General features: G+C 38.5%; 1 protein-coding gene across 2 annotated transcripts in view; it reads right to left on the bottom strand.

The window, feature by feature from the left end:
- Positions 1-25,981, bottom strand: part of LOC149792448 (uncharacterized) — a 124,534-nt gene that overhangs the window by 40,894 nt on the left and 57,659 nt on the right. For both annotated transcript variants that reach the window (XM_089971028.1, XM_089971029.1), the window contains exons 10-12: positions 22,635-22,708; positions 12,388-12,533; positions 7,059-7,188 (exon numbers count right to left, since the gene is read on the bottom strand). In XM_089971028.1, the coding sequence (XP_089827154.1) occupies positions 7,059-7,188; positions 12,388-12,533; positions 22,635-22,708 (350 nt within the window). The remainder of the gene's footprint in view (positions 1-7,058; positions 7,189-12,387; positions 12,534-22,634; positions 22,709-25,981) is intronic.

The raw sequence follows: 25,981 nt of genomic DNA, 5'->3' as shown, positions 1-25,981 counted from the left end.
TTTTGCTTTCTTTGAGTATTTACCAGTTTCGCCTTTTTTGGTATTTTGACTTTGCGAGATAGCTTGCAAGTTTATAAGAGAATTATCAGTCTTATTATTATTAATATGATCAATCACAAGCCCATTCTCGATTAATCCGTTGAATACTTCAAATACCACCCTATGAACATAATACTTCTTCTTTCCGGCACCAAACATCAAATACCCCTGATTATTTTTCCATCCAACTGGTTTTTTTAGTCTACAATTTCTAACAACACCGTCGCGAGATGCCTCGTAATTAACGAGCACAGGGTGAGGTCTGAACTCTTGGTCCATTTGTATAATAATACTACTTGTCTAATTCATTATTTGGTTTAATTATAAACCTTTCAATGTAGTCCTGAGGAGTTTTGATGACGAAGTCGGCGGTGGGGTCAATGACGGCGTTTTTAATTCGCTTGTCGTAATAACGTTTTAACTCTCTGTATCGCTTTCCGCCACAATTGATACACAACTGCGATTTTCCTCTTACACCAACGCGACAAACCAAGCACGGGAGGGGGCCAAGAGAACCATTACGAACGCTTTGTAAATGATACCCGCAGAATTCACCTCTACATGATTTATTGCACGGGGTTGTCGACCCAATCATCAACCATTTGCAGTGATTCATTATACTATATTCTTTTATTTAAATACTTGTTTTAATTATATGGATGAGTTCGAGAGATTAGCAGCAATTAAGCCCTGGAAAAATATTAGGTTTAATCTCGATAGAGTCCTCAAGGACGCACCAAAAGCGTTAATAAACGATAGAACCCTGTTGAGTAAAATACGCGATTGTATTAATGAATTCAAGCGTGATGGTGCATCTCATAGTTGGTCAACATTTCGAATTGATGGTGTTGTTGATGCTACCATGAACGACAACCGCGCAGCAACGATAATATCACAACTTGACGGTAAAAAGTATTTCTTCAGAGTAAAATTCATTGTCCGGGTGGAATCAGGTAATTGGATCATACGTGATAAATTTGAACCAGTTCTCAGCGACAAGAAAACAGTTATTGTTAGCCGCGACTCCAAGCCGGGGTTGTTAACCGGAATTGACAGACCATACTATGAACGAGCGTATCCTGAAACAGCAGTTGTTTATGGAATATACCCGTTAAATAAGAAACCTGATATCGGAAAACTAGCGCCGATGAAACAGTCAACGGGGATAAATTGTGTAGCAGAACGAATAATAGAGCATTTTACAAATGCGTGTCGAGGAAACAAATTGACTGATTTACGACGCAGCAAAATCAACCAGTGGGAGAAGACAGTGCGCGAGCGTGGAGCAACCATCAGCGACATAGCGAGATTAGAAACGTCGCTGAGATTTCCAATAACCGTTACAACGATAACCGGTGAAGTATTATACGAATCGAAGTATAAATCAAATGGAGCCCCAATCAAAATTATTGATCATAACGAACACGCATGGACGTCCGCGGTCACAATATTTCCACGGGATAGAACAGTAAAGTATATACCTGAAGAATTCCTGGGAGAACAATTCTCCAAGGATGGTTTTCTCGCGGAGAGGAAACTATTTGATGCTATTGCTTGTTTGCGTAAAGACGACCCTGTGTCAGTGTGGTTACTTCGCAGCGCTGAAAACGATGCGATACCTTTGATCAGTTTGTAAGACCAAACGGTGAATTATATCGCACTGAAGCGTTTCACAACAAGATGAAAAAAAACCGCCATAGAATTTGGAGAGCATGATGAACAACTGCTAACAAATTGTTTTACGATTCCATCGGTTGCGGCTCATGTTGCAGCAAGGAAAAATGCGTGGAGTCCAACACGCAAGGAATTTCTACCGGATGTACAATCCAGTTGTTTGGAATACTATCACGGTGGACTATGGAACACTGAATACAGCCGCGACGCTATGATTTCCGTTGATATGGTTGCCTGTTATCCAGCGAGTTTTCTCGGGTATGGATCCGCCGCTGAGTATTTCAAACGATTTGGACACCCCAGACATGAAATGACTCGTGTTGCTATTAATGGACCACTGCCTGATTTTGATTTAACCGGATTCGCTCGCGTAGTATCATTTGAGTTCGCGGCAGGACTTCATCGCTGTTGTTATATTTGGATCGGTAGACACATGTCTGAAAAGAAGTGGTTGCCAATAGCGCTGCTACGGTATATGATTGATTGTAAAATGCTTGTATTGTTGATTGTCAGTGACGCGATTATATCATACCGGGCGCAGACTGAAGTCTGGTTACCAGAACCGGAGCGTCTAGATAGCATAATTGACGAGTCCAGAAAACAGATTGATGCCGACGAGGAATATATCATCGAATGGTCCAGGAGGATATTTAACCAACGAAACCGCGAGGCAAAAGATCTCGGTAGAAGAATAATCGGTAAGTTCACACAAGGTGGAAAAAACTGCGACTACAAACGATATTGCTCACGACTGATTATAGATGACGCAGAATATGATTTCGTAATCAAGGACGCAGTGGCGAAAAATAGATACGTGAACTGCAAAACAGCTTTCTTGTCCAATGGAACAAAGTTGGGTACAGTTGTTACTTACAGCGATGGAGACAGCCCGGCATATCCACATTTGAGGGCGTCTATGCTGGGTTATGCCGCTATCAATTTATTCTCGATGATAAATAGATTTCCCGACACCGCGGTTAGAGTAGCCGTTGATTCATTTTATATAGACGTAAAGTATAAGGGAAACATAGCCGAGTTTACTAGTCCGGACGAGAGTTGGGGTACATGGAGAATTAAAAATGAAATACGACGCGATTATTCCCCGTCAGCAGATGTCACCGTTGAGAACAACTACTTACGCGGTGATAAATTGTCAGAATGGTCTAATGCACCACCGTGTTCTGATCCAATTTGTAGACACAAAACAGTTTATTTAAGCGGCTGTGGCGGGTCAGGAAAGACGACTCGGGCAATTGAACTATTTCGAACGCGGGCAAGTATAATCGTGCTTACACCGACCCATAGACTAGCGCGAGAGATAAAACAACGAAATGTTGACGCCGTTACTTATCACAGCTTTTCTCGATACAGCGGTGGTGAGTGGACTCCTGATCGAATGGGTGAAAAATTTATTCCTGAGGTTATCATCTGGGACGAAATATGTACTGTTTCGTTAGATGTTTTACAAATGTTTCTTGATTGGTTGCTGCTCGCGAATACAGCGGTAATCATGTGTGGGGATCATGGCCAACCACCACCATTTGTCGGCGAGGGTCCACATGATTGGTTAAAGGGTTTTGTGGACTATTATGAAGAAACCGATACTGATTACCGAGCACTTGATGAACAACTGCGCGAGGTTAAAAAATTAATCAGATTACAGCCGGATAGAATTCAGTGTGAAATAATCCGCGAGGTAATTCCGGAAACGCCGTTAAATGAATTCTGGGAAACATGGAGACCAAACGATTTGATTGTAGCGAGCAGAAAGATAGTCAGAGACACACTTTAGCGGAAGTTGTTTACGTTGCATAAGGAAAAGTTTCCAACGCGTCCAGTGCCGTTATGTTATAGACCCGCGAATACACGGCGGCAGAACATTGAAGTTGAAATCCCGGCCCCGACAGCGTCAGGGACAAAAAAACAAATTCTCGTGCTGAATGATATCGTGCTCGTTAATATCAGCGTCGTTGAGGACGCGCTACGTGCTGATAAATCCCCGTGGACGCTAGGATACGCAACAACAATACATTCCTCGCAGGGACTAACCATCACGGACACAATTGTTTGGATGGTTGATAATCGCATCGAATGGTCAAATCTAGTCTATCTTGCAGTGTCCCGAGTACGAAGGATAAATCAGCTTCGAAGAATTGTTGTTGACGGAGTCAGTGACGGAGTCACCAACGACAACGACATCATCGATGCAAGCGTCATTGATAGAAAACTCTCGGGTTACCGCCAACAGGATAAAAAAAAACAGCGGCGTTTTGATATTGATGCCGAATTAATAATTGCGTTACGACAACAACAGAATAATCACTGCGCGAGTTGTAATTGTGTAATGCGTTGGCGTTATTCGGATAAAGACGCTCGCCAATTTACCGTGGACAGGATCGATAACAGTCTCGGTCATGTCAAAAACAATGTGAGATTAACCTGTCTTGAGTGCAATAGACGCAACGGCGCTAGTTAAGACCACGCGGGGGTAATTGAGTATCGTCAGGTATCACTTGTAGTTGCTCGCGCGTAAACCCCCGCTGTGGGGCAGTTGAATCCAGTCTATAGATCGGTGGTCTATCAGTTGATCGTGTTATCGTTGATATGTTATGTGTGGTAACACTCCAGATAGGATCAGTAGCTCTTTTTTTACCGCCTTCAAGCTCTCCTGGTTCATATAGATATCTAACAGTGACATCGCCGAGAATCGGCTTGGAAGCGCTATCTATTTTTGATCTTCCGGGTATATACTCGTATTTAATCGCGTCGCTGGGCTTCATGTTGATTGTTCGGGTAATCTCGTTATTTAACGCGGAAATTACGCCTGGCAACCTTTTGACCCATTCACGAGATCGTTTTTCTTGGATGAATTCCTTCGCGTATTGATATCCAAATAACCGTTCAGCAACAGTCCGATTGAATCGTTCAACAATTGCCTGATCACGATGTAGCGCAGTATGACCTCGTCGTATCGCGACGCTATGATGTTTCAGCGTTGATAAAACAGCGCCGCGAAATTCACTACCAGGATCAACTTGTAATAGATTTGGCCAGCGCAGAGGACCTCTTCGATAAATCCGCTCAAACGCATCGGCCACTTCAGTTGCTGACTTTGTTTTTAACGGTTCCGCTTGTTTGTATCGACTCGCAACATCAACTACGGTTAGCGCGTATTTGTAACCGTTGTCATGCGGCAGAAATAGTATATCAGCCTGATGAACTTCATTAGGTACGCTGACATCAAAGCGCGAGAAGTTGATTTGTTTAGGCGGTGGTAGATAAATTTGCCATATAGCCTGTTTGGATAACCAATTAGCCGCAGTGGCCTTTGTTACCTTTGCAGCGCTTGCAAGCTTACCAATTGCGGCCTTCCCCTTCCAGTATCCTCTCGGAGAATAATAGATGGATTCCATGTTGTTATTAATTACCAGCGCCCATCATTAATTTACCTTTCATAGCCGATTTTACCAACCATGAGGCCAATTTTTCTTTGAAGGATTTATCAGGAATAGCATTTAACGCGTGAATTAATTTTACATCCGCGATATGACGCTGTTGCAGATCGCTACTTTTGTAGTAAGCAACATCATGAGCATGACACGCCTTATCGATAGCGTTTATTGGATACTCACCGGGTTTGGGCTGATTTTGATCATCGAGTCTGATATCTAATCGTGTTCCGGGGCCACAGTAGCTATATCCTGGGAGGTGCTTTTCTCCTGGATACTTTGCCCACGGTGTTCCGGGGAGTTTTGCCAATTTGGCTGCAATATCACCTCCTCGCTTTTTTTTAAAACACTCCCGGGTCTAATAGAAATAAATCTAAATTTCTTTATACCGCATTGTACACACTTACCAGTAAGTGCCGATCTGTTATTTCTTGTTGTAACGGTTGTCATATCATTTGTGCCAGTACGCACTCTACACTTCACACAATATAGATCCATAATTTATGTATAGAGACATGAATATAATTGATTTTTCGGCGACTAAAACAAGAGAACCAGTTAAGCATGTTGCAGCGTTACCAAACTCGATCCGGATGATTATCATCGGACCATCTGGATCCGGCAAGACGCAATTGTTACTCAATTTAATAATGAGATGGATGAAGTGGGATAAGTTGTATTTGGTTGCTCCTAGCGTAGATGATCAACGATGCTACGAGGTGTTGAAAGATTTCAACGAGAATGCATCAGCGATCGCTAAAAAAAATGTTATTGAGTTTATTACAGATATCAATGATGCACCAGGTATCGATGATATTGATGGCGACGTTAACAATTTAGTCGTGTACGATGATGTTATGTTAGACAATCAAAAAAACCCAGCTAGGATATTTTCCAGAGGCAGGCATAAAAACACCGACGTGATATATGTCACTCAACGATACACTCAGATTCCAAAAGTAATCAGAGACAACTGTAATATTCTTGCTGTATTCAACGGCGTTGATACACACACGCTACGAAATATTTGGCAGACATGGTGCGGCGGTGACATGGACTTCAATGTTTTTCGAAACTTTTTTAGTCATGCTCAGTCGACCCCACATGGATTTGTAACGATAAATTTACATGATCCTCGGACACGATATCGTATCGGACTTGACCAAATATTCGGTTAAATTGTAAATAACCACTTAGCAGCAGGGAGGGCGATGACATCGACGCGGTCGTCGCGCTTTTTTACCGGACGCTGACGACGCTGGGATCGGCGCGCAGAAGGTATTAATTAAACTAAATGACGATTGGACGATCCCCGACGACCGCGTCGTTTTTTTTTTTACCGGGCGCTGACGACACCGGATCCGCTGAGTGCAGAAAGTATTAATTAAACCAAATGACGTTTGGACAAAATGTCGGATTCGCCCTCCCTGCTGCTGCCCTTCCACATGTTCAAAGAGGTGACTAATGTAGGCAAGGGCTTAGCACGTATACCAATCCAAAGCCCTTCCACATGTTCAAAGAGGTGACTAATGTAGGCAAGGGCTTAGCATGTATACCAATCCAAAGCTCTTCCACATGTTCAAAGAGGTGACTAATGTAGGCAAGGGCTCAGTATACATACCAAAAAAACAATCGATAAAAAGCCATACCACCAATTACCATCAGACACTGGCCAAAACAACAATACATGAAGAGCCATACCACCAATTACCAGTAGAGAACAAATAATGGTAATTGCAATATGCAGCATCAATTTAGTCTCACAGTTAGTACTAAAACAGCATGTAAAAAATGTAATCAGTAAATAATAAAGACTTTGCACTGCATTTCAGAATTTAAACTTGTGGCTCTGATCTCTAATATGATAATTGCCATAATCAACAAAGTCTTCCTCACCTTGTGCCTTGGATGCTGTTTAGCCATAATGACCTCCCCTGCCTTGTCCACAATATCCTTCATAGTCATACCGCTCAGAGAGCCACCTCTACTCTTCCGCACCTGGGTTATCACGTCAATCAACTCCAATCTGAAGAAATAACAATTTTAATAATCCTATCAACGCAGAAAATTAAAACTGCTTTTCGATACAGGAAAAATAAGACTATTAAATTGCCCACCTTTAAAAAAAAGTTTCTGAACTGAACTGAAGGAAAAAACAACACTTGTTCTCTAATCATCACAAATTATTTGAAAGATGTATGTAAAATTTATGTTTTATGAAAATGCTACACACACTTAATAGTATCTCACAAGATTACAAAATGCCAACATCTTCAATTCATTTGAGTCTAAATATACAAAATGTTACAATATAGGAATAGAACCTGAAATGGAATATTCTAACAAATCTGCATTCTGTCAGCAATTTATTTGCATTTGTTTGCACTCTGTGTTCAGCTTGCATTCAAATTAATGTTTGCATTTCAACATTCTGATTTTGTCACTTTCATCCATCCATTCTTTTTCTTTGTGCTGGTTTGGAAAAAAACGGCAATGCATTCAGCACTTCAATCTAGACTTTTGTACCAATTGTATAAATAAGACAGGTCCACATGGTGTGGCAGTGAAATAATAGGCAACTTTTGTCACATTTCCTTGGCTGTCATGTGCCTGGTTGTGAATTCTGCCCTTACCTGTCATGTACCGTATATACTTGCTTGTCAGTAGAGCCAAATTGCAAACAACAAAGATCCTTATCTGCCATATCATAATGTGCTTGCAGATTAGGGTCTATTTTGTTTGTTCTACTGAACACTCCAAACAAATTGAACAGAACTAGATCTGTCACCACATTTTGTGACAGTAGATCTGGGTCAGTGCAGTTTGCAGTTGGACTCCTTTGTAAGTATATATATGATACATTATGCTGATGAGATTTCAAATTTGTACAGACTGATAGTTTAGTCAGACTGGTTATTGCAATGCCTTATGCCAACAAATTCATAAAGAGACACAGCAATAAAATATAACCCTTCACACCACACGAAAACAGACAACTTCATGAGATGATTCACAAACATATTAACTGAAAATGAATAAATTAAAGTGATAGCTTAAATTACCATAACAATCTTATCTCTTCTCACCCAGCCCACCACTGGAAATGTTATTGTTGTTGTGGGGTTTAACGCCATTTTTCAGCACATGATAGGCTATACATGGTGGCCAGTATAATTGGTGGAGGAAGAACCCTGGAGAACTTTTGGCCTAAATACCTTTATATCAATCATGAACATTTAGTTTTGTTTTAAATTACTTCTATGATAATTCTTTCACAGAATATGCGACAAGTTCAGATGATATTTACACAAAGATTTGAGTCAAATGAATAAAAATCTTTTAATGTTGACTTTTTTACATTCACTATTATGGATTCCATTGTGTGAATTTCCTAAAGAACAACCAATGAAGTGTAATCAATGAGACGCTTTTAGTAACCACCATAGATATAGTGATCTTTGAAACAAAAAACAGTGACCTCTTTTTTTAAATACAGGCTTTGCATTTTGAATTGCTAACTTTTAATCTTTTTAAAAATGTACCATTTAATAACAGGAGTACAATACAAATAGGCCTCCCACCCCATGTTTGATAGTCTTTAAAGGCCCCCCACCCAATGTTTAGTAGTCCTTATAGGCCTCCCACCCCATGTTTAATAGTCCTAAAAGGCCCCCCACCCCATGCTTAATAGTCCTAAGAGGCCCCCACCCCATGCTTAACAGTCCTTAGAGGTCAATGCCATGCATAGTAGTCCTTATTTGCCCACCACATGTTTTATAGTCTTTATCTATCCATGCTTAATAGTCCTTATAGGCCCACCCCATGTTTAATAGTCCTTACAGGCTAAATGTATGCTTACTAATCCTTATGCACCAACCGCATGCTTAATAGTCCTTATAGACCAACTCCATGCTTAATAGTCCTCATTGGCCCCCCACCCCTTATAAGCCAACTCCATGCTTAATAGCCCTTATAGGCCCCCCACCCCTTATAAGCCAACTCAATACTTAATAGTCCTTATAGGCCCCCCACCCCTTATAAACCAACTCCATGCTTAATAGTCCTTATAGGCCCCCCACCCCTTATAAGCCAACTCCATACTTAATAGCCCTTATAGGTCCCCCACCCCTTATAAGCCAACTCCATACTTAATAGCCCTTATAGGCCCCCCACCCCTTATAAGCCAACTCCATACTTATTAGTCTTTATAGGTCCCCCACCCCTTATAAACCAACTCCATGCTTAATAGCCCTTATAGGCCCCCCACCCCTTATAAGCCAACTCCATGCTTAATAGCCCTTATAGGTCCCCCACCCCTTATAAGCCAACTCCATGCTTAATAGCCCTTATAGGCCCCCCCACCCTTTATAAGCCAACTCCATGCTTAATAGTCCTTATAGGCTCCCCACCCCTTATAAGCCAACTCCATACTTAATAGTCCTTATAGGCCCTCCCCATGCTTAATTGTCCTTATAAACCCACTCCATGCCCAATAGTCCTTATTGTCCACCCCATGCTTAACAGTCCTTATTTGCCCACCACATGCATAATAGCCCGTATAGGCCCACCACATGTTTAGTAGTCCTTATAGGCCCACCACACGTTTAATAGCCCTTACAGGCCCACTACATGTTTAATAGTCCTTATAGACCCACCCCATATTTAGTAGTCCTTACAGGCCCAACCCGTTTCATAGTACTTACAAGCCCCACCCTGTGTTTATTAGCCTTCTGTGTAGATAACTAAAACTTATGTGCAGAAGCCACTTTTCCACTTTCAGTGATCATGACATTTGACCCCAGTAGCATTAGATTCTTAGTAACCTCAAGTATAAGCCATCCACAAAGTCTGGTCTGGGTCTGTGAGGTAAAACTTATAGTACTGTGGGGAAATATTTTTCTTCCTTCAGCTAGTGACACTGACCTATGAATGTTTGACTCTTCAAGTGCAAACCGTCCACAAAGTTTGGTTCAGGTAAGTGATGCAGAACTAATGTTATTGTGCAGAAACCATTCTGAATCGTTCAGTCAGTGACCTTCACCTTTGACCTTTAGACCCAAAATCAATAGGGTTTGTCGTTACCCCAAGTACAAGTACAATGAAGAACTCAAGTTACTGAATGCAAACAATTTTCAATCAGAGACCTTCACCTTTGACTTTTTGACCCAAAAGTGAAGAGTTCTTTTTTACCTCAAGTGCAAACCATCCACAAAGTTTGGTAAATGAAGATGATGATAGTTCATATGCAGAAAGTCTTTGTCTTCTTATTGTCACAGTTACCCTGACTTTCAAGCCTTTGCCTCCAAAATCAAAAGGGTTTTTCCTTATCCCATGTGAAAGCCATGGTTGACAACTCAAAATAAGACATTTTAAAATGATCTGAGACAGCAAGAGAATTTCATTTGTTTGTGAAACAGAGTAATGGTGATGTGATTAGAGATAGAGGCTGCAATTATGAGAGAACGTGAGTCTGTGTGCATGAATGAGTGCAAACAATTAAAGAAGCTGTTTGTTAGTCTCTCTAAGCTATGCATTAAATATGAGGCCACAGCCCTGGTTATTAAAACACTGGCATGTTAAATTTTGACAAAAATCTTCTTAAAGGAATAACATTAAACAGGAGTAGATAATAAGCATATAAACATAATCTTTCTGAATTGGCTGGCATTTAAGGCAGATACCGTCTAATTGAGCTGATTTTATTGAGTGATTTACAATAAAGTCATTTAAACATTTGTCTATTTGCATCCATATTTGCTGTCAGATCAGCATCAAACGTACAAACTTAAAACACCTATATACAAGGATGACTTACATAAAATTCTGATCAAATCTTTTGGGCAGTTTTTTGAACGTGAAACAGTGTTGATGGACAACACAATGAACACAGGGCCACACCATCTTTTGATCTTATGGCCAGATTAGACAAAATTAAAGAAAATAAATTTCCATTAACTTCACCTCCCAATATGTAATAAATGACTATCCATTCCTCCATTTAGACATCTCTCACTCTCTCTGTCCAGTAAACATACCTAACATCCCTAACAAGAACTTCTCAGTATGGCAGTCATATTTTGTTCCTAAGTTGGATCAGTTTTCATCTTGGTTTAATAAAATATCATGTATTGCTATTGTCAAGCTGGAAAGCATGCAGTTAAATTAAAGGTGTAGAAGTGTGATTCAATAACTGATGAAGGAATGATCAACAATGTGTTCAACTCAAAAGTTTGCAAAGCTTACTTGAACCATAATTACTTCTACAAACTGCAGTTCTAAATCCTACAGAGCTCAATGTCTTCTTGATATCTCTCAACTTGAGGTCATCTTTAAAAATGTAATTTCACATGGGATGTTACAATGGCAATCATCTTTCCTGCCAAGAGACTCTCAAATCACCACACACTGTCCACTAAACGTAATTGTTGCCCTTCCTGATTTTTTGCCCCAAGAATATTTCCTTTTATTTCTCTGCACTATTTAAACTTTTTATGAGGTTTATTGTCCATCTTGTCCTGACCTATTGCTTGTCGGATGCCATTGGTTAAAAAACACAATAGCAAAAGCTTGATCATGCAGATGCTTTTCATCACAAAATATGTGCAGTTTAAAGTGTATGAGGTACTGTGGTAAAGTTAGTCTGGTTCCCTGACTAATTCCACTAATCTAAGACAAAAACTGGATCCAAATCAAACATGGACACACCAGTATTTGAATTTTACTGCAATCACATTTCCCTAAACTCTGTATTTTAAGCTTAATTTCCAAAAGACCTGGCAGTGTTGGCAGGTCTGAATTTCAACCCACCTTTTCATGTTTGAGAAATATTCTGAATTTCAACCCACCTTTTCATGTTTGAGAAACATTCTGAATGTCAACCCACCTTTTCATGTTTGAGAAATATTCTGAATTTCAACCCACCTTTTCATGTTTGAGAAACATTCTGAATGTCAACCCACCTTTTCATGTTTGAGAAACATTCTGAATTTCAACCCACCTTTTCATGTTTGAGAAACATTCTGAATTTCAACCCACCTTTTCATGTCTGAGAAACATTCTGAATTTCAACCCACCTTTTCATGTTTGAGAAACATTCTGAATTTCAACCCACCTTTTCATGTTTGAGAAACATTCTGAATGTCAATCCACCTTTTCATGTTTGAGAAACATTCTGAATTTCAACCCACCTTTTCATGTTTGAGAAACATTCTGAATGCCAACCCACCTTTTCATGTTTGAGAAACATTCCATCAGCTTCTGTATCAGATTCTCAAAGTTGCTGGCTTTGGTTTGGGAAACTGTGCCCAGCTTAGTCATGGTAGATGCAAAAGGCTCATGCTTTGAAGATTCTTTCTTTTTCTTCTTTGTCACCTGCAAAAATACCATGCATTTATAAATTTCTGCATTAATAAACGTTCTTGACCTAACAGTGGAGACTGTTTGGTTTATATGCCTTACAGCACATATACAGTCCAAATAAAATTCCCTCACAACAGCAAAGAAGGCCAATGCCAGTGCCTGCATGCTGAGGCCTCACAATAGCAAAGGTTAGGGCCTGCATGTTGAGCCCTCACAATAGCAAAGAAGGCCAGTGCCTGCATGCTGAGGCCTCACAATAGCAAAGAAGGCCAGTGCCTACATGCTGAGGCCTCACAATAGCAAAGAAGGTCAGGGCCTGCATGTTGAGCCCTCACAATAGCAAAGCACTGCTGAAAATCATTGAACAAAACCTTAATAAACTGTTGGTGCCAAAGCTGATGGTAATGTAACTGCTCTGCCTCACCTCCCAATAATAAATGTAAAAATATACAAATAGTAACCAACAGGAACATGTACATACCGGTATTTAAGTGGAGGTAGATGTTTCCGCTTCATTTTCTAACGATTCATCCGGCATAATACAAAAACATACTACTTTGATGCTTAAGGTTAAATATCAGCATTTTTGCACCTTAAGGTTATTTTCAGTTTCCTGCATTATTCTGCCCTCATTCCCTAGATCCTGACTTATGTGCACCTCTGCACCTTTTTATCATTACTTCAAACACAAACAATTTGAAATGTTTTGTGCACCCCAGATCTTGGGCACAATAGGCCACATTATTCCTACCTCAGTGGATCCTACATGCAATACTGTATTGGGGACAATGGGCCACATTATTCCTACCTCAGTGGATTCTACATGCAGCACTGCATTGGGGACTATGGGCCACATTATTCCTACCTCAGTGGATCCTACATGCAATACTGTATTGGGGACAATGGGCCACATTATTCCTACCTCAATGGATCGTATATGCAATACTGCATTGGGGACAATGGGCCACATTATTGTTATCTCAATGGATTCTGCATGCACTACTGTACTGGGGATAATGGGGCACATTATCCCTACCTCAATGGATTCTACAAGCAATACTGTATTGGGGATAATAGACCACATTATTCCTACTTCAATGGATCCTACATGCAATACTGCATTGGGGACAATGGGCCACATTATTCTTATCTCAATGGATCCTACATGCAATACTGCATTCAGGACAATGGGCCACATTATTCCTACCTCAATGGATCCTACATGCAATACTGCATTCAGGACAATGGGCCACATTATTCTTATCTCAATGGATCCTACATGCAATACTGCATTCAAGACAATGGGCCACATTATTCCTACCTCAATGGATCCTACATGCAATTCTGCATTGGAGATAATAGACCACATTATTCCTACTTCAATGGATCCTACATGCAATACTGTATTGGGGACAATGGGACACGTTATCCCTGCCTCAGTGGATTCTACATGCAATACTGTATTGGGGACAATGGGCCACATTATTCCGACCTCAATGGATCCTACATGCAATACTGTATTGGGGACAATGGGCCATGTTATCCCTGCCTCAGTGGATTCTACATGCATCAGCAGGAAAGTAGCCACATAAGACGGGTGGCCTTTACAGAAGAGGAATATATGTGAGAAATGCGTGAATGCAGTAAGAAAGCTACATATAACTTCAAAACAGGTAATATCTTCATTTAAAAGTAACATTAATTATTAAAAGATTCTTCTTGTCTTAAAAATAGATTTATTTTGAGTGAACATACATTAATAGTTCTTGATTCTTAAGCATGAAATGAGAGTGGGGTACTGTTTGACAAAACCATTAAAATAAGTTGTCATTTAAATCTGGGTATAAACATCACTTAGCATTCAGAATCCTTCTCTATCCATTTACTCCAACTTCCCAGTATTGCAAAATATTGTCCTTACCTTTTACAATATTTGAGTCTTTTCTTTATTGGTGTGGTCCCTCTCAGAATCATCATAGCAAGGACCCCCTACTGCCGAAAGATTAAATGGTTTTATGTCTGTATGTTGTTCCATTAGGTGTGATATTATGCATTGTAAAAATCGTATAGGATTTTGATTAAATTTTATGAAATTTTGATTGGGGTTTGTGCACCATCCTAATGTTTACTGAGCCTTTTTAGCGACCTTTGCGATGTTGTCAAGTGTTCGTTATATGTGTATTGCTATATTGTTGTGTATGTTATGCTGTGTTATTGTTCAAGTTGTATTTATTTAGAAGGTTATCTAGACAATAATATAAAATGGTCTGGTAGGGGATATGTTCCCCGATGTTGTTGTGTTCGTTATGTTCTTTTTTATTGACAGCACCTTTGGGAACATCAGGTGTGACCCATGCTACCTCGCGTTAGCGACGTAACATTGGTATCACACCATCATGCGCTCCTTACTCGGTTCGGTCAATACTCTGTCCCAATTGTGTTTATTAATGTACCTATCATTGTTAAGACTCAAAAGGTTCTACCAGATAGCAGTATTAATAATTAGTGCTCTTAGCTCTAGTATGGTCTTTACATTTTTGGCAAGAATTCTCCATATTGTCATATGGTCAAATAACTGTTATTTTTCGGTCTGTTTTAAGTTTTGTGACAATTTATTCCTGCGTTGCGAAACTGTACAGTACTGCAATTTAATTATGGGGATGAAACCTTTATATGGTAAACAAAATGCATTGTTTTCAAAGGAAGTTATACACATACTGTCACAATTTATTGGTCTTTGTCTGGTACCTGTTTTGTTCGATGTGAATTTCTCTTTGTGTGTGAAAACTCAAAATCTATATTTTGCCAATGCTGACCATGTTATAATCCTGACACTTGCAATCATCAAAGAGAAGGACTCAACAGCTGTGTGAAGCCCATAACTCTATCCAAATACTGCTGAACCCATTTCCTGTAAATCTCAGCATTTATAAATAATTATATAATATTACCCATAAAGGTACATATTATAATGAACTTTTGTTTACACTTCCTTCAGTAACAAAAACCTGACATTGCAAAACAGACATTGGTAGAGATAATTGGATTACATACCTTAGTATAAATTAAATATTGGTTCTGGACACGTATACAAATAAAATGTGGCCAATTGTGAGGGATAAATTTGACATTTTTTTCACTTAAAATGCTGGTCACATTAGAGAAGTAGCTATCCACAAGAGGTACTTTTGTACACAAACTTGTCTGTGCTGAGAAAACTGGCCATGTAGAGAAGGTGGCTGTATGTGAAGGGGTACATATTAATTAGAGGGAGACCCTGTAAACATGTACCGTATATACTCGCGCATAAGCCAAAAAATTTAGGAAAAAAATAGGGCCTGGAAGAAGGGGGGTGGCTTATCTGTGGGCCAAGATCCAAGTCTGAAATTTTTAATGCTTTTTTCCCTCAATTTCCAGTATTTATTGTTTCTGTGGATCGCCGAAGATGAGATCACATGCCTAATGATGCCACATAGCTCATAAGATTTGTGCTGTCGTGAAGTGAAACAAATATTTTTTTTCTAACTTAAGTGGTAGGATAATGAATGAAAAACATGTTTTATCGTACTTGACGTCTATTTGACAGATGTCCATCCACCAAAAAATGCAGCCATACATGTTATTTGAGCCAGGTGGTACGTGTATTTTCCAAAAGAACCGCCATATTAGTAATCTCCAGTCAAGTATTTAACCCTCAGCTAATCAGTAATCATTAAACTCTACGGTATCATACAAATGCACGCTAGCTTATTTCAGTGTAAATATGAAAAGAATCTACATAAAAAAATAAAAGAATTACGATACTGAAGGTATATACTACAAACATTTTGATCGAGAGTAGAAATACATGTACGATAGTCTTAAAGGAACAATAACGAGAGGCTCCATAGGGGTTTGTTGCGTGCACGCTTTGGAAGGGTAAATAACAGGGCAATATATGAGTCAGTGTGAATAATTGTAAAACAATATAATTTGTGGGATTTCTTTGACAAGTGTTTTAGAAGTAATCAGCAGCCACAGTTTATATACTACTGTTGTTTAGTTGTTTGTAAAGCAAAGTGGTTTGTTAGCGGTAGAGTGTTGTACAATAGCTACCATATGCTTAATCTGTGGTAAATGCCTCGGGGATAATAGGTTTGTTTTGTTGCACAATGCCAATGACTTTACTAATACATGCTGACCCTCAGATGTATTGTTTAATGAGATATGGTAGTGGACATGGTTTCTGCTCAAGGTTATAAACTGTCACAATACTTGAATAATGTCCACGCTGAAACCAATCATATTTTGATCAACTGAATCACACTACTGGTAGTTTAAAAAAAACCCACACAAATAAACAACAATGATAAATAATTATCAAATACAAATTGATAACCAACCACACATGGAAATAATTACAGGATAAGGTATATAAATAGTATACTACCACTATAAGAAATTTTTTCAGTTTAATCTCTCTAGAAGTTTATATTCAATTCAATCAGATAAAATAAATAGTGTTGGAAGTAAAAGAAAGCGTTCTGCTTATGATGCAGCATTCAAACTTAACGTTATTGAATATGCAGAAGCAAATAACAACTGTGCTGCAGCACGCGAATTTTTTGTGAACGAGAAGCAAGTACGGGAATGGCGGGAAAGCAAAGCAGCATTAGAAGAAATGCCAAAATCCAAGAAGTCTCGTCGGACTGGGATTGCCTCTTTCCCTGAATTGGAGAAAGTGATTTTGTAAGTGAACGTCGACAAAATGGATACATTGTCACACGAACTGCAATTTGTCTACGTGCTATGCAGATGGCGAAAAATGATAAATGTAAGTTGGCAGATTCAAAATTTGTTGCATCAGCCAGCTGGTGTTCTCGTTTTATGAACCGGAATGGTTTCTGTCTCAGGCAACGAATGAAGATAGCACAAAAGCTACCAAAAGACTTGGAAGAAAAAATTGAATCATTTCAGCAGTTCATCATTAAACGCAGAAAGGAGTGCTCATTTGAACTATCACAAATTGGATATATGGATGAGATGCCTATGACCTTTGACTTACCAAGCAATAAAACAGTCAATGCTGTTGGTGAGAAAACTATTCTGATAAAAATGACAGGCCATGAAAAAACGCATTTCACGGTTGTATTGGTCTGTTTAGCTGATGGATCAAAGCTGCCTCTTGTCATCATTTTTAAAAGGAAGACGCTGACGAAACGCATGAAATTTCCTGCTGGTGTCATCATTCATGCACACCAAAAGGAATGGATGGACGAAAGTGGAACAACTGAATGGCTGGAGAAAGTATGGAACAAGAGACCAGGTGCAATTCTTCGGAAACCTTCAATGCTTGTATGGGATATGTTTCGTGCACACAAGACCGATGAAGTAAAAAAGCCAGCAAAGAAAATGAAAACAACAATGGCTGTGATACCAGGAGGTTTAACATCAGTGTTACAACCTCTTGATGTCTGACTTAACAAACCTTTTAAGGACAAGTTACGAAAGATGTGGGCAGAATGGGTTTGTTCAGGGGCTGTGAAAATGACAAAAGGCGGAATTTAATGAGGCCAGACATCGATTTGGTCGCCAAGTGGGTAAAAGAAGCATGGGACTCAATTCCATCGGAAATGAATGCAAAATCATTCAGGAAGTGCTGTATCAGCAATGCCATGGATGGAACACAGGATGATGCTATATTTCAATCCGACAATGACGAGAAGAGCAAGAAGGAGAACAACACACTATCGAATGACCATGATGACAATGACGTATATGATGAAAGCATGCCCGTAACAGAAGCCAAGTTTCGTGAACTGTTTGGTGAGTCTGATACAGAGCCAGATTTTGGAAGTTTCTAAAAGTGATAGAACTTTTATAATTCATGATTTTAGAATGAGGATTAATTAAATTTCCATTAAGACTTAACACTTTAAATTGTTTTTATTTCAACATATAAATTTTCTTGCTTTCATTTTATTTAATAATGTGATTTGCCTAAATAAACGTATTCAGAACTCACTTTGTGCATCTTTTGATGTACCGGTAGTCTAGAAATTATGGGTCGGCCTATACGTGGGTCATGCACTTTATAACAGTTTTACCAATTCAGTTTGGGGGGTCGGCTTATACATGAACGGACTTATACGCGAGTATATACGGTACTTTAAGTGTAAATTGCAGGTAAGAAATCATGCATTTCTTCTTATTTTGTGATATACATGGTTCCCACGCTTTTCTAAAGATAAATTTCCAGGTCATTTCCTGGGTTTTTCTAGAATGAAATTATTTTTTTCAAGGTTCACGTATGACCATTACTGTATGGAATTAAAGAACATTTTAGATTATAAAACATGCATTTTCTAAATCTAAAAATGTTTCTCTTTCAAGGCTCTCCAAAATCCATCGAAGTCAGAAAAGATGATCATGTACAAAACTACAAAATGTATCACAAGAAACAAGTCTGATCATATTCCCATAAATTGGCATGTAAAGTCACTTCAATGTACAGAATAAAAATTCTAACTTTATTTTGCCGCATTATGTTGCTAAGTGGGAACAACATAATGAACATAAATTATGTTCCATTTCCTTTCAAACCTTTAATTCTAAAGAATTCTATAGCAATATATATATATATATAATGCGGCAAAATAATGCAAATATAATTAGAATCTTGTCTTGTAACGAAAAGAGTTTAATGCTGTGCCAATAATATTCGAAACAAGATTTTTCAAACAGCCTAATCTCCTAAAGATGATCTGGTCAAATATCCATCATTTAAAAAACATTTTCAAAAGGGTTCATTTAAATTTTGACAAATGATCTTAAAATTTATATACTGTTGTATAAACAAGGACAGAATTTTCTGTAAAATCAACTTGTCTTCTTGCAATTCGTCAAACCAGTCCCCACACTTGTATTGATTGTTGTTGTTGTTGTTGTGGGGTTTAATGCCATTTTTCAGCACACGATAGGCTATACATGGCGGTCAGTATTAATGGTGGAGGAAGAACCCGGGAAAACCCCGGAAAGAACCACCGACCCACGAGAAGCTACCGGCAAGCTTTCCCACATACCCACATTGGCTGAATTCGAGACTCGAACCGACGCAGACAGAGGTGAGATGGCAGTGATTCGTAACAGAGAGCGCTTTAAACCACTCAGCCACTCAGGGCCCTCACTTGTATTGATACAGGGGCTTGTATCACTTTTTTAATATATACCACCATGTCAGCTAACTTTGCACATCAGTTAATTCTATGCAATAATACGTCATTTCTGTAAACATTGGAAGATTGTGTTATTTTAAGTCAAAAATCCATTTTGTATCAAGAAAAAACAATTGCAATTTAATTAAGAAAAGTGATATTCATAAAGTGTACAAAAATATCCATCATTTCAACTCGAAATGCATATGAAAATGTGATTTCTAAATGCCAACTTGAAGACCCACTCCATGACCTTCTTGAACCCACAGGGGTTCATTACAAAGAAAATTTGGAGTATCCATCCATGAATCAAGGTTAGAACCCCCATCCCTTGATTCATGGATGGATACTCCAAATTTTCTTTGTAACGAATACCTGTGCTTGAATCTGCAACCCAGAAAATCCGAATTACTATGTATCTTTTAGAATCATAAAAATAAATATATTATATAAAAGATGGAAATGTATACTTTAAAATAATATTGCATTTTAATCCAAGTTTCCATTTTTGCGATAAGTTGTCTCACATATACAAAATCATCTGCTACCCAAGGTGTCAACTTGCCGCTAGAATGTAAATTCTCAAGAAATTCACCGGTGTATAGTCTGTTTCTAAATTCTTAAGTAATTTTTCCCCATCAGGAACATGTTGAAAACACATTACGTCCTATTCATTGTTGTTCCTCTTCCACATAATAGAGGTTTTATTTTTTAAATGTTGAACTTTACAAACTTGTTTACAAGATCAGTTTTGTTTGCTTAATTTATCTTGCCATTTATTGGCATTATTATGTTCAATTTTGTAAAACTAGCTATAAATCAAATCTAATTACTCGACTGAAATGCTGACAGAAACAGTCCAAAGTCATGTATTTCATTTCTGTTGCCCGATTAATAAATATTACATCTTTTCAACACTGTGGGCAGAATAGGCCGACGTATCATGAGTCAGGAAAACACGGAGGTGGTATTACCTGTATCCAAGATTAATATTATTTTGAATAGAATATTCCGGTGACAACTGCCTCTTTTCAAATGGTAAGAATTGCTGTATTTTATTTTCGTCAAACAGTTGAATTCGGTATGCGTTTTGCTTCAATATTGGAGATGGAAACCTTAAGCGTTCAGAAATGCCTGACAGCACTGTAATACAAGAAACAATAATTTCTCGTTTCAGCTTTGAGATTCAATAATTTGGACTACAAATTTGGCTTAAAAAAAAGTGCAGTCCGTTTTCTAATCCGAGTTTCCTTTGAATATTCCCACCCAATTTTTCAAAGTTGAACATTTAGGTTGGGGTCTGGGGTCACTGCAACTGCATATCAAAAATTTGGAATTTGCTACCACCGTGTGTAGTGACATATGGTAGTCGCTGACCAGCAAGCCTAGAAAATTTAAACGTTTGTTATATCGACTCATACCTGCATGAAATTGATAGGAAAATGATTTGTTTTTTCAGAAATGGCAAGTATTATACATGTTGTCTTTAATCCACTAACAGACTAGGCAAAAATACAGCACAGATAAAACCTAACCCTGTACTCTTCATTTGCATTACTAGTCACACGACTTCACAAATCTCAAACAATGACATCAGAAGTCCAACAGTCATGTGATATCAACAACAAACTTTTTTAATGCCAATGTACAGAAAGTCAATTATTTTAAATGAAAGTCAGAAACTTTTTGCAAAAACCAACAATCTGGCCAGCCTGATTCATCAAGCGGAGAGCACAGGTCGACGTGGTAGTCACATGAAACAAAACTCCAGAAGTTGTTCTTGGAATATATAAATATGGAGAATTTTGTGTTCTTTCGGTTTTTTTAATTTTATTACAACCAGCATTCAAGTTTCATTTAATTTTTTTTTTCTTTTTCCCTACAACATTTGAAAATGTGGGTTGTTAGATTTGTGTACTCATGCGACTGACAATGCAAATCACGAGTGCCAGGTAACATTTCATCAATGCCATAGTTTTATCTTGTCTTTGAGCAGATTAAAGACATAACGATTTTAATACTCATAATTTCTGAGAAAATAAGTCATTTTCATATCGATTTCATGCATGTATCACTCGATCTAACAACATTCAAATTTTCCTCGGCCATAAAGCGGCTACGCTTTTCCACGATCATGGGGACCTCTTGTGATGCTAGACTGGTTTTCATACCTTCTATGTAACGAGAGACACAGATATCGAGCAATCCACTGAGCATTTGGATTGACTCAGCATATATGTTTATTGCATGCACCCAAATGATACATACTTCACCTTCCAATATTCTGGTAAGAACTCAATAAATTTAACTCATGATCAGTTTAGTTACGACTCAATTACATGATTGTTCCTGGTGTCAAGTGGAGACGTAAAATTCCTGGGTTTTTCCAGACTTTCATCAAAATTTGCGAAATTCAAAGACTTTTCATGGTCAGGAAAAAAATTATCAGTTCTTTTTCCAGATTTGCCCGTAGCATGGAAACCCTGAAACTAACTATATATATTTCTGTACATGTGTGTGTAATGATAAATAAACTGCAAGACCTTGGTCTACTGGTGCCTTATGCAATGGCAGATCTGGGTCTAAGCAGACAGATCTGACTTGGAAGCAAGTATGTATGTAAATGTGAGTGTTGCATATATGATCCCAAAGGCAGGGGACATGTCCCCCACCGTCAAAATTTGGGGGAAACAGTGTTTTAAATTCATAGCCATCTATCCAGTTTTTATCCCCTTTTGCGACTTTGGCTATCAATAGTGCCGAAAAGATGCATCGAAGGGCATCCACTAATAAAAATTTGTAGTGTTTTCAATTCCTTTTCTAACAATAAAGCATGCACTGGGTCAAAATATGGAGAAAAACATGGTACAAAAAATGGGAGTCAATGTTCCATGAGCAACACTGCTGAACAATATTTTACCTCTGTCCAAGATTCCCCTTGTTTCTCCTTCTTGCCTTCTTTTCTCTCAACCTTTTCATTACTTGTCACTATTCCTGCAAAAGGGCACATATATGTGTATAACAGCAGATGCTGACATGTAAAACTATATATTTATACCACATCACAAAAACAGATAAACACCATCAAACTTTATTTAATCCCTTGTAAACATGACTGCAGGCTCTACTCAACAAGCATTGCTACAAGGGATTAATCAAAGGTCTGTAGTGTTTTTATCTGGTTTATGATATGGTCATACATAGCAGTGTTATACATTTTGCACAAAAAAATGGTCACGGGTTATGTTTTACTGACAGACACTCACGGCACTGTAAAAGTCCTCTATACATGATTCTGATCAAAAATGAAAGGTGGGGCCCCGAGTGGACAAATGGTCTAAAGCGCTCACCGTTACGGATCACTGCCATCTCACCTCTGTCTGCGTGGGTTCGAGTCTAGGATTCGGCCAATGTGGGTATGTGAGAAAGCTTGCCAGTAGCTTCTTGAGGGTCGGTGCTTCTTTCCGGGGATTTCCCGGTTTCTTCCTCCACCATTAATACTGGCCGTCATGTATAGCCTATCGTGTGCTGAAAAAATGGAATTAAAACCTTCAAAAACAACAACAACAACAACAACAAAAATGAAAGGTGGTCATTAAAAGTAGAGGTTACTCAAATCAGGTGATGTTGTATTGCTTATCTGCTAAAAGCAGGCTCAGAAATGTAGTTCTCTGAGTGAAAACAAGCTCAACCAATCAGATGCACGATAACCTCGTTAGTGTCATTATTATCAAACCAGTCCAATACCTCGGTGATATCAACATATATTATGAATTTGATCAAAATCAAACCAGTCCAATGCCTTGGTGATATCAACATGTATTATGAATTCGATCAAAATCAAACCAGTCCAATACATTGGTGATATCAAAATGTATTATGAAAGAGATCAAAATCAAACCAGTCCAATACCTCTGTGATATCAACAGGTATTATGAATTCGATCAATATCAAACCAGTTCAATACCTCGGTGATATCAACATGTATTATAAATTTGATGAAAATCAAACCAGTCCAATACCTCGATGATATCAACATGTATTATGAATTTGATAAAATCAAACCAGTCCAATACATCGGTGATATCAACAGGTATTATGAATTCGATCAATATCAAACCAGTCCAATACCTCGGTGATATCAACATGTATTATGAATTTGATCAAAATCAAACCAGTCCAATACCTCAGTGATATCACCATGTATTATGAATTTGATCAAAATCAAACCAGCCCAATATCTTGGTGATAACAAGATGTATTATGAATTTGATCAATATCAAACCAGTCCAATACCTTGGTGATATCAACATGTATTATGAATTTGATCAAAATCAAACCAGAAATCTGGACCCAATAGTTCTAATAAGGTCAGAAAATAAGATGCAAGATTACTCTATCCATACACCTCGCTCATTATTAAATCCATCCACGATCGTGACGATATACACCCATATTTTATTGCCAACTTTCTCAATATCTTTTGACATGTCAAGATATAGCCATATACCAAGTTTGGCTAAATTTGTACGTAACATAACTTGGGGGGGGGGAAGGGAAATTATTGAATTGGTATCATTCAATGTATTTTCCACAGACACATATATCAACAAAATAAGTCAAATTATAAAAAAAAAACATTCATACTTGTTTCTTATCATGCTTACGGGACAGAGTCCAGACTACTGACCTTAAAATCAATGTCCATGTGCTAACAATCAATTTGCTCATGGGAATGCAGATAAAGACAAAGTCTGGTCAAAATTCACATGTGATATTATGCTTAATGTAGTACAAAAATGTAAGCCATGACCTCTGACTTGACCCCAAGATTAATTATGTCTGATTTTCAGAAGTCCTTCACAAAGTATGGATATATTGGTGGGTAAATATGTATAATTTTTAATTAGAACCAATTAGAAGAAGTGTTTAAATGAAAAGCCTAAGTCAATACCAACAAGAGGAATAGTGAAAAGTTTTAAGATGACTAAGGTGCCAGGTTGGCAGTGCGAGGAGCACCATTTTCATCGGCACTATCCTAACAATATCTAATTAGTCCTAAATGAAAATGGTGCCACCCTCCTTTATAGCTATCTCAGCACACATCTTGAAGATCTTGCTGTTTCTCTGTAACAGATGGTCATATCTACAAGGTGTTTTCACAAACAGTCTTATAAAGTCTGCATGGTGATCAATGTATATGGTACATATCAAACTTCCAACATGACTGCCAAAAACTTTTATCACAACAACTTCTAACGTACAGCTCTATCTGAATGGTGGGGGGGTACCAAAAGTTCTTACGAATTCTTCTGAATGAAAATAATGCAGATCTGACATACAATATGGCTGGCATGGTGGACATCGCAGATCTGACATACAATATGGCTGGCATGGTGAATATCTGACCTACACTATGGCTGGCATGGCAGGCATCGCAGATCTTACCTACAATATGGCTGGCGTGGTGGACATCTGACCTACAATATGGCTGGCATGGTGGACATCGCAGATCTGACCTACAATATGATTGGCATGGTGGACATCTTGAAAATCTTGTTGTCACTAGTCTTCATGTTGACTTGTGGTTTTCAAAGTACTGGATGTCTGAGATGGAATGGTCATGTTGACTTGTGGTTTTCACAGTACTCGATGTCTGAGATGGAATGGTCATGTTGAATTGTGGTTTTCACAGTACTGGATGTCTGAGATGGAATGGTCATGTTGACTTGTGGTTTTCACAGTACTCAATGTCTGAGATGGAATGGTCATGTTGACTTGTGGTTTTCACAGTACTCGATGTCTGAGATGGAATGGTCATGTTGACTTGTGGTTTTCACAGTACTGGATGTCTGAGATGGAATGGTCATGTTGACTTGTGGTTTTCACAGTAATGGATGCCTGAGATGGAATGGTCATGTTGACTTGTGGTTTTCAAAGTACTGGATGTCTGAGATAGAATGGTCATGTTGACATGTGGTTTTCAAAGTACTGGATGTCTGAGATGGAATGGTCATGTTGACATGTGGTTTTCAAAGTACTGGTTGTCTGAGATGGAATGGTCATGTTGACTTGTGGTTTTCACAGTACTCGAAGTCTGAGATGGAATGGTCATGTTGACTTGTGGTTTTCAAAGTATTGGTTGTCTGAGATGGAATGGTCATGCTGACTTGTGGTTTTCACAGTACTGGATGTCTGAGATGGAATGGTCATGTTGACTTGTGGTTTTCACAGTAGTGGATGTCTGAGATGCAGTTTTCATTTAGG

The sequence above is a fragment of the Sinohyriopsis cumingii genome, chromosome 9 (assembly GCF_028554795.1).
Source record: "Sinohyriopsis cumingii isolate HCF-2022 chromosome 9, ASM2855479v2, whole genome shotgun sequence".
In the NCBI taxonomy this organism is placed as follows: Eukaryota; Metazoa; Mollusca; class Bivalvia; order Unionida; family Unionidae; genus Sinohyriopsis; species Sinohyriopsis cumingii.
This window is presented reverse-complemented; position numbering and strand designations above follow the sequence as displayed.